Here is an 18,911-nt window from a genome sequence, read left to right on the forward strand (position 1 = left end):
AATCTACTCTACCTAAAAAAGTAAATTAACAACAAACATCAAATAAATCGGTGTTATGTATAAATTTTTCGTTCAAAATGACCAAGAATATAACCGGCCCTGACTCGAAGAGAACTGGGGCGCGTTATAAAATAAACTCAATAGATTTAAAGTCAAAATGCCGGTATTCACTGCAAATATTCCAGGAGTGCTTAGTGTTGGGGACAGAATAGAAATAGGCGGTAAAATCAAGGAAAATGCTAGAAAGTAAGGAATTTTCTATATATATAATAATTCAAAAAATATTAAAAGAAAGCAATACTTAAAAATAAAACAGCGAAGTACCATTTTTAAGCACAAGATATATCAAATTTATTAAAAATATGCCTTTTTTTAAAATGTAAGTGTCCTTTAGAGGCAAGCAAGACTACTTTGGTATTAGAAAATTTTTCATTTAATAAATAATAAAAATGTTGCTAGAGTAAAATTAACAAATCTCTGGTATCCTACCAATGATTAAATCCACATATTTTAATATTTACATTTAAGCAGCTGCTCTACTGGCCCTTTAAAGCAGATTTTTAGCCGAATGGTCATTTATATTATGCAAAATTTAAATTTTATTCAGCTTTCATTAGAACTCACAAACAATAGTCTGTGCCAAGCATAACAATTTGAATCATATAAGATCGGCCAAGGCTAAAATTTATGATTTCTTTACGTATCTTAATAAAAAAACAATTATTATAAGAGGGACAAAATTATTTGACAAAGTTCATGTTATGATTATTATATCCTGTGATAGATGGTAGATTTCCATCCTTTCTTCATCCTTTCTTCACCGTTTTTTTTATTTTAATGAGAGGCACTCTAGTAAAAAGTTACATTTATTATATTCTATTTTAAATCCATTCATTTAGAATGTCGGTAAATCTTTGCACCCAAGAAGGCGAAGAGCCCCGAGACGTGGTCCTTCATTTCGACGTACGGTTCCATAGGGATAACATCATATCCCTCTCAAGGAGAAATGGCGTCTGGATTGGTAGCGGGAATTTGGATACTAATTATAATATGTTTGTCCCTGGTTAGTATTGAAATATAATGAATTATTTATAATCCTTTATTATTGATATCGTCGAAGATAGGATCATAAAAAACACAAGAAGACGTCCGTCTTTTTGTTTTTTCGGGGTAAAGTAGATCTGGTTGAAGTAGTAGTTGACATAAAAATCTGCAGATGCCAAGGTCTCGGATTCGAAGATCGAGTCGAACTAATAAAAAGTCATAGGGTTTGTCTGTAAAAAATATCTCAATAGCAGGCCAGAGTTAGGACCGTGAAAGCACGTACACTGGGTTTTCCCTAATACTGCAATCCGAGGGGATTACGAAATAGAGGGAATACCGCGTACACCTGTATTTGCGCATACACTTTTTGATTATAATATCTCTAGTAGAATTGATGTAGATATTCTCCCTTGAAAATAGCACTGTACAATCGGTCAGCAGTGAGATTCTGTAAGAATTCACTTCGTTCCTCAATTGAATATTGACAAGCAAGTTACGGTGATACATTATTTATACGTGTATCCCATAAATGATATAATTATAATATTCAACGTCGCGCAGAGTTACAGTACATCACTCATTGTCTGTTTGAGATGGCATGTTCATTCTGCACTCATATTTCCGTCGTGATGGACTGTCCCATCGGACTATAAGGATGAAGAGAGTATCTGTGTTTGCAAAACCTTCAATCTCCTGGGCTCGTTCGTGGATTATTTTCGATATTGGCTGCTGTGATAGCTTGCTTGATTAAAATCCTGTAAAGAGGACCAATTTTTTTTTATATTAAAATAACGTTTTCAGGCACTATATTTCGAATAGTCTTCGAAGTGAAAGATACTGACGTGATCACGATATACTGCCAGGGGAAATTTCACTCCAACTTCCTACCCAAGATTCCTTTAACAATGGCACGATTTCTCGTCGCTTGGGCAGATGTGGAGAGGGTCACTCATTGCTATTTCCACATGGCTGGGAAAGTAAGTGTATTTATTAGTTTTGCTGAATTTTCACAATTATACTTATAATAATTGTCAATGCCTTCATTTGATCATTAATTGAGAATTTTTGGCTATTGAAGTTGACTCAGTTTTATTTTTTATTTTAATGACATTTCTGACGAAACAATAAGTAGGTTGTATAAAGTAAATACTCAATAATGATTAAAAATATTACTATTGTTAGTAAACCAACTAATTTATTTATTTATAAAAGGGTGTCGGTGATGAGACTTTAGGTGGTGTGGTACCACCACATTCGCCACGGACTGGGGTTGCAGCCGTAGTTGGAGATACTAAGAGGGGGTAAGAATATTGTTTTTAAATATAATTATTTTTGTTGTTCTTATTGTGTAAGTTTAGGTTTTATGCAAATAATAAGGAAGTAAAAACACGAAAGTGAATATTGCCAGAATTCTTCAAGAGAAACGTCACAGTTAAAGATTAAAGGCCTGTTATTAATGTACTGGTTCTTAGCATATTCGAACAGTTGGATAGTTTAGAGAGCGTTTATGCATTTGAAAGTGATGCAATGTCCTCTAAAATTCTACGTCACATCGGAGTCCTTATTCGTCAACCGACCCTGAAATCCGAGCGACAACTTGTTTAAATTAAAAAATATATATTATAGTAAATTTATTTTCGTATTTCCAGTCAAAGGATCAAGAAACAATATTGCCAAGGTTCACCCCACTCTTCAAACGAAAGTTCTGACGACGATCAAAAATCCCCGGCAAAAGACTGCCGTGCCGATAAATACTTTTATGACACGTTGATGTGTCAACCGCCAGAACAAAAGTATGGGTCACCGGAATCCCTAAAATATCGTCGTGAATATAATCAAGGAAAATCTAAAATAGACAACAGAAAATACAGAGAATTATCAGATACAGATAAAGTCGACACAGATGCTTCGGAGGAAGTTATGTCAAAAAATATGGATTCGTCGTTGGCTGAATCGGATGATATCGTGCCCGAAATGTCTATGAAAAAAAGAATAAGGCGCGGGAAATTCACGCCGTTCGCTCAAGTCGTTAATTTCATGGGTAAGAATGGGAAACGAAATTAGTGTGTTTATGAAAGGAGATTCTTATGATGGTTTTTTTTTTGTCTTTGTGATCAGTGATTTAAATATATACATAAACATATATATAAACATAAAAATAATAAAAAAGATATAATGTCAGATTTTGCAGTTTTCTATGATTTTAATTTTGGAATAAATGCTTTCTTTTTCTGATTGGGATCAAGGTATGAAAAAAATTTTATATCATTATTCATTTTATTTCATTTTAATTTATATTACAATTTTTAGACAATGTACAAAATTCAACTATAACACTTACTGGAAGACTAATATTACACCCTTATCCATATTTACATTACTTATTATTAAATTAATTACATTTAAATGCTAATCACCACATTCATATGAAACTTAAGTGCACGGCAGTGAGGAGGCCAAGATCGAAAATTTACAAACATAGATAATTTATAATTAATAACAATAACATTTTTTTTCTATTCCTTAAGTCGTATTTTAGAGATCAATTGCCCATTGGAAGATTTTTTTTATAAAATATAAATTTTGTTGTATGTATTTCCTGTTCCGAGGACTCTGTAAGAAAAAACTTCAATCTTGCCGCAGAAACACAAGCGGGAAATGTCAGAATGTTATTTAATTTATAGGCTATACGTATCAAAATGGCGTAACCGTAAATCATTAATCAAAATTTTACGAGTGAGATACGAAGTGATTTCTTATAGAATCCTGCTGTTATGATAATACCTTTTAAAAATTTTGAAGGTGTTGAAATTAGAACAAGATAAAAAAACGTTCAATGTTTAATTTAAAAATCATTATCGGTTTACTCTCCTACATAAGCATTTTTCGCACGCGACTTCCGAAGTCGAATTGCTGTCCGTACCAATAGCTGTCAGATGACGTCATACGGTGCTCTATTCATAAAGGTAATAACAGAACAGCTTTGGTATCGAGTTATTAACATTTATGTCCGTCGCATGTTGAAGAAACAATAAGTTTTCCTTGCGGATGTTAAAATTGTCTAAGAATCTAATTTAAAAGCGTCCCAGCGTAAAAACTTTTCGTTAGTTCCGAAGTCGCGTGTATTGTGATGTATAGAAAGACTAACGCTTCATTATTCGTAAATCTAAAAATTGTTTACGTATGTACAATGACGATTCGTTAAATATAACAGGGCGTTATCAGTGCAAAAGTTCTCAGTAACATTGTTATATAAATAAAATACTATCACGAACTTAACCAATCTTAAGTATTATTTTCGACGCCTTTTTTTAACAGAAAAAATTAGCAAAACACTTAATCTGAGGCCGACATTTGAACACTTTTATAATTGCAGTAGTTAAGACCTTAGATTGACATATTCCATGAGGCTCATAGCTTTATTATATAAGGACTAACTGGCGGCTGATTCTATTAAATTATAACGGTGATCATACGTTCCCGATTCGAATATTTCGACTATTTATCACAAACAAAAAGTAAAAAATAGTAGCAAAGTCCCTTTATTAATTAAGGTATTGCTAGTATTCCCATTTACCCCTCCTTTTAAGTTTATCATTTGTGTTAGAAGTGGGGACGACAATTGCCCAAGCCCGAAAATATCCTGCGACTTTTTACATCCAGTCCGTAATTTTGCGCTATTGACGCTTTATCAGTTTAATCGTGAGGGAAACCGAGGACTTATTCCACTTATTTATATCGGTCACGGTATGATCCCGATTGTACTCTGATCCAAGTTTGATAGTGGAATTTAGAACTAGTTCTCATTTAATAATACAACACTAATTCAATTCAATACTTGCAAGGTTCCAATAACAACTTAATCGAAATTCAAAAAGGTAGTTTTTGACAAATCCTCTATGAATATAACTGACTTTTTAGATCTCGGCCAATGATGTCAATTCAAGGTCACCTTTGTTTATATATCCGTCCACCTCTTGCCATTGGAATATACATTTACTACATGAGTAAAGACAAATAACATTAACTCTTAACGAAATGGCTAATAATTTCCGCGTGTTCATCTTTGACACCTATTGTTAAGAGTTGCCCTTTCGATACTAGTAGTAATGACTCTCCATCGATTTCGTGTTCTTGCAACACCGATACTGTTTCGTTCCATCCATACTTTCTCAAATGAGTTTCTAGTTCTTCGGCCTGTAAATTAAGAATGATATTTATATGATTATTATTGTTATTTTAAATTGATTGTTAATTGTTTTGTAGATATAAGAAACGTTACGTTAAATCTTCCTCATAATCGTCTCGTTCTGGGCGATTCAAGAAAGCATCGTGAGGATACCTGCATGGATTCGATATAAGTTTGTCATATGTGTATTTCTAAACCTTCTCTTCAAAATGAGAGAAGGGGGGGAAGGAGAGAGTTTAGCCCAGAAGCAAGACATTTACAGGCACTTTTTTTTTAAAAGTTAAGCTAATGTTGTATTAATTTTGTTGACGGTATGGTCAGACGATTCCGTTGCCAGTTGAGTAAATATTGTCTCGAGTTGTAATATTATGAATTTAGAATAACATGTAACTTGGAAAGTAAATAGAAATATTTGTCTTACCGTCCATGTCTTAACGACGCTTGGTTGTAGTGTATGGAATGGATTTTCTGAAATTTCAAAAAAAGGAAATTGATTAGTTAATGTTGTCGCCACGATTTTTGAAGCGGGTAACATTAAAAAAAAAAGAAAACATTGGCGGGAAATTTAAGCGCTCTTCTGGATACGCTAGAACCGGGAACATTGTTATAACATTATCTTACATTACTGTATTGTTTTACTTTAATTCTTAACTTAACCAATAAAGAAATACCTTATTAATTAATTTCGAGAGTGACACATACAACTTATATAAATACACCGTACAAAGAACTAGCAGCAGTTAATTAACAAATAACTTTCTTTTACATTAAATACTTTAAAATATTTCAAATAAGCGTTTTGTTTATTATAAATTAGAGGACAAATTGGCACTTCGGCATCTGATACCATTGGCACTGTTAAAAAATATCAACCATCCCTTAGATCATCAATGCGTAAGCAATCTCGTGTATTAAGACGTAATGTCTCTTTTGCTTCTAAATGCACTGGCGCTCCCACTCTTTAACCGGAACGCAATAACATTATTTTATTTTTTTTAAATCTTTATTTGAAAAGAGGCTTTAGTCGCTGAGCGACTATGTCAGCCCCATCGTTCTAATTTACAAATCACTAACTTCTTAACTTAATTAATTTGATTATCATAGAGTACACACTAATGGCCAATTTGGATGAAGGATTAGACAAAATCAAATTACATAACCCAACATCATGTAAATTAATATCAAATTCTAATTCTAATGTATCACGTTCAGCTCCAATCCGAGCACACTCCCGCAATGCGTGGAAAACATCTTCTCTTTTATGAACGCAATAACATTAAGCATAGCTGTTTTGTAGAGTACTAATCTGACGGGTTTCAATTAAGCATTATAACTTAAAAATATTTTAATACAGGTGATAATTACCCTTGTCCTCCACACTATCGTTCTGAATAGATTCTATATCTTTTATCTGTAAGTATGATATGTTTAAAATTTTGCTATTATTCTTAACCCCTCCATCGGTTTTCACCTCCTTCAAGTCTTTCGGTTCAGTCTCATCTGAATTGTTTGGTAATGGCTTCTCTTTTAATGGTTTTCTTATCTGAAATGAAAAATAAAATTGTTATATTGTTAATTGGTTAAATTCCAAATGTATCATATAATCGTCTGTTACTTGTAAATCATTTATTAGTAAAGTAATAGCCTGTAACTATGACACTGCTAAGCAAAGCCTTCATTTCTTCTACCATGATGTTCTAATGTGCAGGTTTTTTCATATGCTTCACTACCGAGCGCGATATTCATTAACACACAAATTTAGTTCATCACGTATTCTAACTATTCGGTATCACCATTGCCATCATCGCGACTAATTATTTTTATAAATAAATAAAAGCTAATTATGTACTTACAGGAAATGCTATATTTGACTCTTGAATCACATAACCGTCTAATACGTGTGTCAGTATAAAATCTCTATCTTCTTTTAATTTAACATCGTCCGTTAACTTTTCATTAGAGTTCACATTCGGAACTACACTCTCTTCGGTATTTAGGGACTTCTTTTCGACTACAATAGGACTAATAGCAGCATTAATTGTGTTATTAGGTTCGTCAGATTTATGTTTTTCTTCACTAGTCTCGTTAGTATTTGTTTGTTGCTTTTGACATACTTCAGTTGATAATGTTGGAACAGGACAGTTTGAAATTATGTTGATTGGTGGTATTTCTGGTTTGCTAGTTTCAGCAACTGTTTGTTTGTCATTCAGAACTCTACCTCGAGCTTGAGTGTAAACAGTGTTTCTTATCAATTTATCCTTTTCAGATGGTACACTAATAGGAACTGAACTCGGGACTATACTATTTCTAATGACATTCTGTGGTTCTTTTGGATAACTAATGGGTTTTTTGGCTAGTTCCTCTTTTATTTTTGCGTTTTGAGTGTTTACCGGATTTAGTGGTGTTATTTGTAAATTGTTTATAGTTATCCTACCGTCTGGTTTGTGTATTGGACTCGTATTTACACCGATATCTGAACAAATTACAGGATTTGTAACGTTTTCAATCTTCTTAATGATAATTGGATTCTCAGGATTATTACTAATCGATATCTTTTTATGTATTTCATCGGGTGATTCGCTTTTTCTTTTTCTGTTGAATACTATACTATTTCCTTCAATTTTTCCATTGTTTGATATAGCAATGGTATTTGTCATTTGACTAGCGCTATTGGACGTTACTTTACGAGGAACATTTTTGTTTACCATACTTGGCATAGCCGATTGAATTAAACTAGTAGTAGGTTGAGCTGAGATAAATTGTGGTCCGCTGTTTCTTATTTGATTAGTTCTTGGTTGTATTGGTCTAAATGATTGTGGTCCCTTTACAGATATATTAGGATGGACAACATTACAATTAACATTTTTATTAATTGTAGCCGGCAATTTTCTTGATTCTTGTACATTCATCATGGCGTTTTGATAATTTTGAATGTTTGTGGCGTTTTGTTGTGGTATTTGCTGCATTTGGCTAATGTTTTGCTCATACATATTCGTCGGTCTTTGTATATTATTCGGAACTATGGTAACAGTCTGTTGCATCTGATTCCTTGGGTCCTGTGGCAGAGTTTGGGGGACTTGTCTGTAAATGTTTTGTCCTAAATTTTCTTGTTTAACGTTACTGACGATTTCATTTATATTCGTCATTTGATTATGTACAATTTGTCTATTTATAAGGTTATTTTGATTCTGTGCTGTATTTACTAAATTGAGGGTATTAGACATTGCAGTTATATTTGGTACCAATCTTTGAGTTTGTACATTTTGACCAATAGCGGGCTGTGTTCCTTGGCTTACGTGTGACGGTGTCATCTGCATTGGCCGAATTTGTTCCTGCGGATTTTGAATCAACATTTGTGGCATGTTTTGGTAACTATAGTTTTGTATATATAGTTGATTTGGATCGATGTGTTGTTGTGTCGGTAGTACGTAGTTTGTTGGCATCTGTTGGACGTATATTACTTGATTCTGTACTGCTCTGTTTTGTATCCATGGTGGTGGATTTTGAGGGTTGATGAATATGGTTTGATTTTGTTGCATTTGTTCTCCTGAAAATATAACATTTATTTACTTTAATATCTAATTACTAATTTAATATACTTATTATTATTGTCACGTACATAAATATATTAGATCAATTAGAATGGCTCAGATTGTTTTTAATTCTGTATTTTATGGGCAAACAAACTCTCCAGAAAAAAAATCTTTCACATTTTCTACCTTAAGATGCGTGAGATGAAGAATTTTATCATCCACTCGTTTGATTCAAAGATTGCTTATCAGAAGAAATAGATAATGAATTCATTCAAATATATTTTAACCTAAATTTATGTTTTGTCTCACCTTGTTGAACTAACATCGGAGTCTCATAAACCACCCGTACAGGACACAGTACCATCTGATGTCCTGCTGTATCTTGTGTTCTGAACAGGAGATGAAAAAAATCATCGTTAAAGACAATAATGCAGTTTTTAAAGAAAATTGTATGAACGGTCACCGTTACTATGTTGTTATTATCATTCGTGCTGAGAATTCTATTACGAGGACATTAGACTAGCTTTTATCCTGTTTTATGGCCTTAATTACCCTTTCACAGTTTGGTTCAGAATACAAGTTGTTACGTTAAGTGCTCGTCTGATGAATGCTCTTAATATAATTTACCCAGGAGTTGAGATGGTGTGTCTCAGTCTTAATTTGCTAGTATCAGACACCATTATTAATTTAAATGCATACCAAGAGTGAGGATCGAACTCACAGAACTAGACGCGGGAACGATAACTGCTTTAAAAAATAACAAATATTTCGTGTATTCGTTTCGCTTATTACTTAATTAACAAAAAGTGGAAAGTGCTAAAAATTAAAAAAAAAACAATTAATGCGAATATTTCCAATCCATTAAGAAAAACTTTAGCCCATATTGTCCAGAGGACGGAAAAGTATCTTAACTGAATGACGCACGTCGATCATTTGATTATTTTTAAGTAACAATGTGAATGCATATGACGATAGAAATTCTTGAATATGTATTGTTTATAACGTAAATGTTGTAGCGACTTAAAGGTACGTTTTTAAAAAAAACTATACTTAATCACATTAAAATTGGTTCGGTATTTTGAAGCCAGTATTGTCTCATCAAACTGATTCGCTTGCAGTTCCGATATAGAATAAAGATGTGTGGTTTTCAATGTTATATTAATAAAATTATACATAATATACATGCAATAAACATCCATATGTAAATGTATATATTCAGAAAATTACGTATACGCACGCAAATGCAAAACAAAACTAACAAAACTGCGCAGAGTATTATTATATTGTGGTATAATTGTAATTGTTGGCGCTTATTTACGCCAAAAGATTCGCGTGGCAAGCGAAACGCATTTTATATTTTATGAATTTCATCGTTTAACTACGCATTGGAAAAATGCAAAATTATTACGCTTAAAGTTTCAACTGTATTCGCGTATTTGCTAGAAAACATTGAAGCCAAACATCTGAATTCTATATTCGATTTAAAAGTATTGGACTTTCTCATTGATAGTCAAATGTCTTCGTTTCGAGAGAAATACAATGTCAATCCTGAAAAGAATATCTAGTACACGTTTTTGGCGATCAGCCGAGCTTTTAATAGCTAAGAAGCTAATAATTGCGTTATCTTTTCGAAGAAAAATATTTAATTACTAAGATGTATTTTTTTGTTAAACTAATTTCGGAGTCCCTATAAGTTACTTGACTTAAAAAATTCATACGGACCAATCTTGTATAAACTTTTTTTCATTGATTTTAAAATACTTAGTTCAAACGCATATGCATATTTTTAAATAAAAATTAAAAGCAAAAGAACAAATTTTTCCGAGTGACCAAAGAAAAATAAAGATTTTTATTGAAATCAGTACGAAAAATACTAATTCAAGAAGAATTATGACAACATCTGTACACACCAGAAACCCCCTTTGAACGCGCAAGTATTAAACAACTTTATGGGTTATTTTTTTATTCTAACTCTTAACCCATGGCTAAATATTGTTAGTAAGTGTTAATTGATAAGAGGATCCATATTCTACTAGGAAATAAGTTAACGTTATTATCTTCATGTCAAGACCTCCGACCAAAGTTGTGTGAGAAAACATCGTAAAATAATCTACATATGTCTAAAACATTCCGTCAACCGCTTATTAAAATAATTAACTCAAAACAATATCAAAATAAATGTGGTAAATATTGTCTACGGATAACTTTTGAACTAAGACTGCCGCCGTAAACGCTTCCGTCACTTGGACAGAGTTTAACGTTCCATTTTACATTTAACGATACTATTATTTGAAAAAATTCTCACCCGGGCTGTTCCTGTTGATACAATTGTTGTTGCATCTGTAAGAAATTAAAAAAAATATATTAAAGAACGTCATGGCAATGAGTATTTAAGATTAATTATTGAAACGTCTTATTTAAAAATGAACTCGAAACACGATAAAGATTTCTATCGTTTAAATTTAAAAAATGAAGTGGCATTTGTTTTATTTTTTTATAATGTTTAAAGCATGCATTGACGGAATAAGTATGGTCAGAAATTGCAGTATCTAAAGTCGTTATAAAAAAGAGATCAGTACAAACCACATTATCTTAAAAGCAATTACCTTAAAGTCTGTTTTTAAAGCATTTACGATCGATTGAGTAATAAATGACTTGTATTCTTACGGTTTTGAAGTCATCAAAATGTCTTATAATAAAAAGGTGAATTTTAATAAATGTAACTGTTTCGAAAGAAACTTGATTTTTGAAATTTAATTTTTGGCCGTTATATAACCCGTGCATTTATGACAGCAAAATTTGTTTATCGTTATAACGTTAATATTCTAAAATTAAAATCATTAAAATTTGTTTTTTTTTTTTTCCTTTTATTTACGTACATGCAAACACCAGACTAATCTATGCCTCCTTAAACATTTTCATTGTAGATATAAGTTTTCTAACAATTTCAATTCGTCAACCATGCGATCGAAGATGTTAAATCACTTGTGCTTGTAATAACAATAAGGTAGGTACACTAGTACACTGATCTAAGTGAAATACAGCAAAATTAATTCGTTAACAATGTTTGACGATAGCTAATGGCGGTGTACCGTACGCGCTTGCACAGTCACACCAACGGTAGATTCATATAATTGTCCTACTAATGGCTAACTCGAATATATTTTCTAAGAAATAAATTTATCTTCATGTCATTATCTTAAATAAATTTATCTTCATAAGTGTCGGTTGAATATTGTAAATACATTTTCAACCAGTTAAACACAATTAATGTTTTGCATACTATTTTTTGGTGCTCGTAAGTTGTGACGATACAATCTTGATTATTAATTTGGCGGCAATTCAAAATGGCAGCCAAAACGAAACTTGTTTTTTTAAATTCAATTTTGACGGCGGAATCAAGTGGTTTTACATTAAGGATTTTTTTTTTATATTTCTACTGTATTAAGAAAAATATCAGTTTTAAATAAAAATTGTATCTATCTTTATCTCCTATTAAACTATCATAATACTCAATTTCATAAAAATACATCCAAACTTTCTCGTCTTCTTTGAAGATACCATTATTAAATATATTTGTTTCGAGTTTTGGCTGAAATATTTTAAAAAAATCACATATCAAATTAAAAAATGGACCTAAATATTTAATATTATAGATCAAAAAAGAACACGACCCTCTTATAGCCCTTTTTGACCTAAGTCTTGACGTGATTTTTTGTATTTTCGCGCGTAAAAGTAAAACGTCACAATCGTATAAGCGCCATCACGGGGCTAAGAATTTTAACATGGCAGCACAATGTTAATTTGTTTTTTTCAGATTAATATAATATGAAATATTATTGGCATTAAAATACAATATTTTGTTATCATTATTTATATGAAAACTTTAAAAAATATTAAGCGAAGTATCAAATATGGCGACGAAATTATTGAAATGTTTGACTTGTCAACTAACAATGACACGTTGAAATGATGTTGCCTTTGTAAAAAACGTAATATTTTTCAACATGGCGAATTATTCAGTATATATCTGGTTATAATGATAATTACATACGATTTCCATGTAATTCCTATTTTTTTAAGTTATTACAAAATACTATTTGTGTTTTTCAAATTATTTGTTTTGACAATAATGAGAATGTTTTAAATATAACGTAATTTTCAATTCGCATACTATTTTTTATAATAAGAAAAAATACTAGCAAAGTATTTTTTTGGGACTAGTACGAATCGACATATGTTTGTATATAATTGCCTAGTGAAACGGTAGCCATTTTATAATTCACTAATAGGTAAGTACTTACAATAGAGAAACAAAAAACCCATAGAAAAAGGGATTATGCCACACAAACTTTTTACCTGACTAATAATAATCGTCCATCTCTCTCTAACAAATATGTCCTTTTCCCCCGCCCTATTTAAAATATCCTTTCGTAATATTCGATAATATATTTATTCAATATTTCAATACAAATATTATATCCCTTAGTGCTAAGTCATAAGGTTCAAAATTGCTTCAATTTTAAACCAATTTATAGAGATTTATGAGATATTGAAAATTAAACTTTATGAAGAAGGCGATAGGGTTCATTTTAATGTTTGTTAGTTTTTAATAATGGATGGAGCGGTTCCCCATCGGTAGACGGCGGACATTTTATTTTTTGTTAGTGACGTCCTACTTTTAGGTAGGAATGCTATCGATGTTTTTATTATTATTATTATTTAACTTTTTGGTTAATAAAATTATTGCTCGTATTTATAAGATTATAAATAGCTCATGATAGTAAATAAAATTTATTTAAAGATTGAAATTAATCGTATTACAAAAAAATACCAACTGTTTTATATATTCGCAACTTTAAAGTTAGAATAATTATATGTATATTTTAATATCTTGTTAAAATTTTATTTTTATAGTTTACTTTTTTTAATAGAGTATAGATTTACGAACACATTTTTACGAAGTTAAGTTATTTTTATAGATTAAGATTTTAAATAGTAAATCATAAATTATTATATACGTTCATTTTATTATAAATCTAGATTCCAAAAAAATATATCGATAAAATATTCAAAAATGTCCCAACACTAATGCCAATATAGAGCGCCCCGGGGGCGCAACAAATCCCAAGCGAACTTTATAAATAAGCTACATGAGGGACAGGAACAGACATAATGCACTTACATAGTGTTAGAAAGAGACAGGTAACAAGTCCAATTAACATGATATGCATAAAATAGTGATTTAACTGTTATTGCTTTATTACCAATCCAGCACAACCTCGTAATTATAGCATATATAAATTATAAAATATCATACAAGAGATTTTTTTATGTTGAAAATAATATACAAAAAAAATGTAAACAAAAAACGTAAACACGATAAGTGTAACTCATGACAGATGATATAATAATGTACACACAATACCACAAAACATATAAAAAAAGTAATTTTTAAGAAAATATCGATAAAAAATCTCCAAATGCAGTCCCGTGACGTCACTATCCCAAGTCAAAACTAAATTTAGTGTGGCGACACGAGTCGATAGAGGATAAATCGCTACATTCGTCAGAAAACGAGTTATAAGTTATAAAGTAACGTATAGAAACACATAAAATGATATAAAAATCTTACCATTTTTGATTTCCGGCTCAGAACTTGTCGTAACACCGAAAAAACAGTCTAAATCGAATCAAAACGCCCTAAATACGCTCACTTCGGATATCTTTCCCGACGAAATGGCTGCTTCTGTAACACAAAACACCCATTCCACAATCGACCGCCCCCTTACCATGAAACCGCTAGCGATACCAAAATAACGACAGTATCGCTCCGTTCCGAACAAAACTCCAGACGAGAATATCGATTTTACAAAAACCAAGCAACGTGGTACCGTTTTCGCCTAACCAATGATGGTGTTGTGAATAGAGACGCATCGCATTGGACGGGACGTGTTTCGAAATTCAAACACGTGCCATGACCCCGTTTCACTCCAACCAACTGAAAAGTACGCGACAACATTATACCTATCTCTTTCTCGCATATAAACAATTTATATATAGAAAAACGAGAGATGTGATTAGTTTTTACCGCTTTAAATGGAATGGTTGAGTAATAAACTGGCTTTGTCATTTATAATTTATGAATAATGTATTTTATTGAATCATCATAAGGTTTATATTACATTGGACTTTATTGTTCTCAATGTTGACGTCACCCGTACAGAATGGCTGATGTTTATTTATAAAAATAATTCATCGAATTGCTTATCTGTAACGAGTTGGATGTGGAATTTTATGTCGTCGTTATAAAATATAACGGCTTCGTAACCCGTTCATTGTTATATCCCTGAACGAGACGATAAATGGATAATTATTTACTAAATAAATGCAATAAATAAAAGGCTAGTCAAACTTAATAGACCGGATAACCGAAGAGGTTTCATATTTCAAAGTGAATAGGTATTTTATTGACACATCATAAATTAGGTTCTTTAAAATGTGTGGTTTAAAATTTGCGTTAATAAAAGGCAAATTATTCATGTATTGAATGTTGGTAATACTTTTTCCTTTTGTAGATATATCAAATACCTAATTTATTTAGGGAATACTGTGTAAGCCTTTGTCATAATTTTGGATTTACGTCGTTATAATTATTATCTGTAGAAAGACTTTACTTCTCGTATTACACAAATTTTCGATTAGATTACAATGTGTGAAATCAAATACATATTATCCATTTAAATCTATCTTTAAGAAAGAAACAGTCGCTACCTAAGTTTATAATATAATTCTGTTAAAGTACGATTTAATAGTGCTGGTAAGAGTTTTGGAAAAAATAATTTTGATTTCGATTGAGTTTTTATTCTGAGGCTATTTGAATAATTTAATTTTTTAATTTTCAATTACTTTAATGCGTATTTTTTTTATATTCAAGTAAGAACGAAGGGATAGGTAGGTAACCTTATTAATATTCCTGTAAGCCAATTTGTGATTTTTATCTTATTTTTTTTTTTATATAAATTAATTTCTTACTCAAACGACTTTTGTTTCTGCGCCATTTTGAGTTCCAATTCGTATCGTAGACATTTACGTGTTAATCTGTTATGGCTTAATTACGTTTTCATTAAATTAAATGTACTTAATTAAATAATTATTTTATACAATTTATTGCATTAGGTGGTATTTAATAACGTTCTTAATTGCATTTTTTGTAATGTATCTGTGAATACGCTAACGATCCTCGCGTTGAGGGAATTATGACATACTAAGACTTATTTGTATTAAAAACTATCTTTATTATACAAAATATAATCATTTGTTAATAATTTATCTATGGTTAGAATCTCCAGACACTTCAGTAGAGTATTTGCGTTCGGTAACAGTAGCGTTATATCTAAGTAAATATAACAATAATTTCTTGGTATATCTATACTAATATTCAAAATAAATAAAATTGTTTGTCTGTATGTAGGATGTAATCTCCGATAAACCCTTTTTTTTTCATTGGTAGAAAGCTATAAGTATTATTCCTGAGTGCTATAAGGCAAAAATTATATTTATATTATAACATTTTATGTATTAACGAATTGCATCCGTGCAAGCTGTGGCGGATATTAATTTAGGTAAGTATATTTATTAAACGCAAAAGGAACATTTCTACTTTAGTGTTTCTCTAATAATCTTATGTAAGTATTTTTGATGTCTGTGTGGAACCAGCTACAAGTACAAGGGATAAAACATCTTAGATATTATGGGTGGTAGTGCCATTATTTCTGATAATGTTGCTGTGAATGCTACCGGGCTTTATAAGATTTTTTTTTTTTATGACATCTATAGGTAAAGGCAGACGGGCGACTGGGCCACCTGTTATAGGTAAGTGGTCACCACCGTCCATAGACATTGGCACTGAAAGAAATATTAAATTGAAGTTATGTTCACCTTAGAAACCGCAAGACAAGAATACATAATAAGTATTGCTATTTGGCGGTAGAATATCTGTTGAGTGGGTGGTACTACCTACGGGATTTCCATGGGGATAAGTACCAGTTCATTGTTGTATTTTTTAATCTATGTCCCTGGATACCGGAATGGAATAACTACTGAGTTTCTAACCGGTTTTTTTCGGTTGAATCCAAGTTTAAATTAATCATATAAAATTACGATTCGAAAGTGTTGGCAAGAGTTTACTTGAATATAGTATATTTTGATTTACACCACAGATTAAAAATAATCATTCACCTGACAAAATAGTTTAAGTACTTATTTAAAAAAAAAACTTGGTGGTAGGACTATGAGGGAGTCCGTCTCGGTAGGTACAAAGTCTTCAGATATTCTATTGTATTCAAGTGTTGGTTTGAAGGGTGAGTGAGTCAATTAAACTACAAACACATCGGACATAAAAATCTTAGCTTCGAATGTAGCGTATCTATGGGTAAATATATTGTGTAATGCTTCGGTTCGGAAAATAACATCACTTGAGAAGAACCGGCGAAAGAAACTCAGCCGTTTGTTATTTTTTATATTTTTAGGCACTATGAATTTCGTCTGCAGCCATAAAGTCCGCACAATCCTGTTCCCATCGTGTATCAACAGTCCTATTTATACTAAATATGCCGTTAAGCTGATATACTTATTATTAAATATTTAATTAATTAATTAAACCTTGATAGGAATATATAATTTAATGACAATTATTATTATCCGAACGACCTATATATCTGTCAAAAGTATGATCATGATGGTGATTAATTCTACTCGACATACAGCAATGATCATCATAATTCTAAAGAATGAAACTATAGTTGATTAAAATTAAAAAAAAAAAGAATATTTAAAAAAGTCTTCCGAGTTTTGCTGGTGTTCCTCGCATTTTGTATCTGAATGTTGATTCTACGATATTCCGAAACCTCAGTGTGATTCTGTAATAATTCACTTCGTATATCATTCGTTAAATGTTGACGACCGAATTACGGTGATACGCCACTTTGATACGTAAGTCCTATACATTTTATAATTTTTCTAGTTAATATCAAATCAAATCAATTTTATTCAAGTAAACTTCACAATGAAGCGATATTAATTTTTGAATCGTCGATATTAAAACTACCACCGTTTCGGAAAGCAGCCTCCAGCGAGAAGAAACGGCAAGAAACTCGCATAGTTGCAAGTAGCGCTTATTACATTTTGATATTTCAACGCACGTGTTCTGCGATGAGTTTCAAGTTCTTACAGAATACGCTTGACACTCAATGATACGAGAGTAGACAGTTCATATATATATTTTTTTAATTTGCTACTAATTCTGTAAGTGCGAACTATACAGGCTGAATCATTGCACCGATATTGTTAATCCCGAAGCTCCAATTGGCTGCTAAATTTGCTTAAATAATTTGTGATTGACTGTTAGGTATATCTGTTTATTTAATATATAGTAAAAAATGTATCTAATACTAACAAAACTAAAAAAAAATACTGTTATTTTGAATATCTAATTTAATAAATGACATAATAACATAGTTTGATAGCGGAACATGTTGCCATAGATTTTATTTTTATTTATTTATTTCAGGAAAACAACAGCATATTATAAAAAAATATAAACATATAATACAGTATACAGAGAATAGAGCCAATTACTGTTTTCCATTGAATTATGCAAACTTAATATTAGTTAACAGAAGTAGCAACACAGAGTTTTGATAGATAACATGTAAAAGTAATAACAACACAATGAATTAAAAATAAATAAAAAAAGGAATCAATACAAATTAGGCTACACAGACCATGTTGTGAGTGTCGGTTTGGGTGTTGGATGTGGTGGTGCAGTTACACTGTTATTTTGTGCGTGAGTGATTGATGTGCCGAGATGGCCCAGTGGTTAGAACGCGTTCATCTTAACCGATGATTTCGGGTTCAAACCCAGGCAGGCACCACTGAATTTTCATGTGCTTAATTTGTGTTTATAATTCATCTCGTGCTCGGCGGTGAAGGAAAACATCGTGAGAAAACCTGCATGTGTCTAATTTCAACGAAATTCTGCCACATGTGTATTCCACCAACCCGCATTGGAGCAGCGTGGTGGAATATGCTCCATACCTTCTCCTCAACGGGAGAGGAGGCCTTAGCCCAGCAGTGGGAAATTT

At 31.5% G+C, this 18,911-nt stretch overlaps 2 protein-coding genes across 3 annotated transcripts in view; one reads left to right on the top strand and one right to left on the bottom strand.

Annotated features, from left to right (window-relative positions):
* The window catches only part of LOC113391874 (polyhomeotic-proximal chromatin protein-like), a 270,704-nt gene extending 256,048 nt beyond the window's left edge, over positions 1 to 14,656 (bottom strand). The window contains exons 1-7 of one of the 2 annotated variants that reach the window (XM_064219460.1): positions 14,402 to 14,655; positions 11,072 to 11,106; positions 9,076 to 9,155; positions 7,087 to 8,780; positions 6,599 to 6,776; positions 5,655 to 5,701; positions 5,067 to 5,241 (exon numbers count right to left, since the gene is read on the bottom strand). In XM_064219460.1, the coding sequence (XP_064075530.1) occupies positions 5,068 to 5,241; positions 5,655 to 5,701; positions 6,599 to 6,776; positions 7,087 to 8,780; positions 9,076 to 9,155; positions 11,072 to 11,106; positions 14,402 to 14,404 (2,211 nt within the window). In that variant the 5' untranslated portion in view covers positions 14,405 to 14,655 and the 3' untranslated portion in view covers position 5,067. Of the gene's footprint in view, positions 1 to 5,003; positions 5,242 to 5,654; positions 5,702 to 6,598; positions 6,777 to 7,086; positions 8,781 to 9,075; positions 9,156 to 11,071; positions 11,107 to 14,401 lie in introns of those variants that run through there. The other variant, XM_026627997.2, reaches the window with a different exon arrangement.
* LOC113391800 (uncharacterized) lies at positions 3 to 3,149 on the top strand. The gene is made up of 5 exons (XM_026627882.2): positions 3 to 246; positions 900 to 1,063; positions 1,846 to 2,021; positions 2,257 to 2,345; positions 2,694 to 3,149. The coding sequence occupies exons 1-5, from the start codon at positions 158 to 160 to the stop codon at positions 3,106 to 3,108; spliced, it is 933 nt and encodes a 310-aa protein (XP_026483667.2). The 5' UTR covers positions 3 to 157; the 3' UTR covers positions 3,109 to 3,149.
* Positions 14,657 to 18,911: the final 4,255 nt, after the last annotated feature.

The sequence above is a fragment of the Vanessa tameamea genome, chromosome 28, assembly GCF_037043105.1.
Source record: "Vanessa tameamea isolate UH-Manoa-2023 chromosome 28, ilVanTame1 primary haplotype, whole genome shotgun sequence".
NCBI lineage: Eukaryota > Metazoa > Arthropoda > Insecta > Lepidoptera > Nymphalidae > Vanessa > Vanessa tameamea.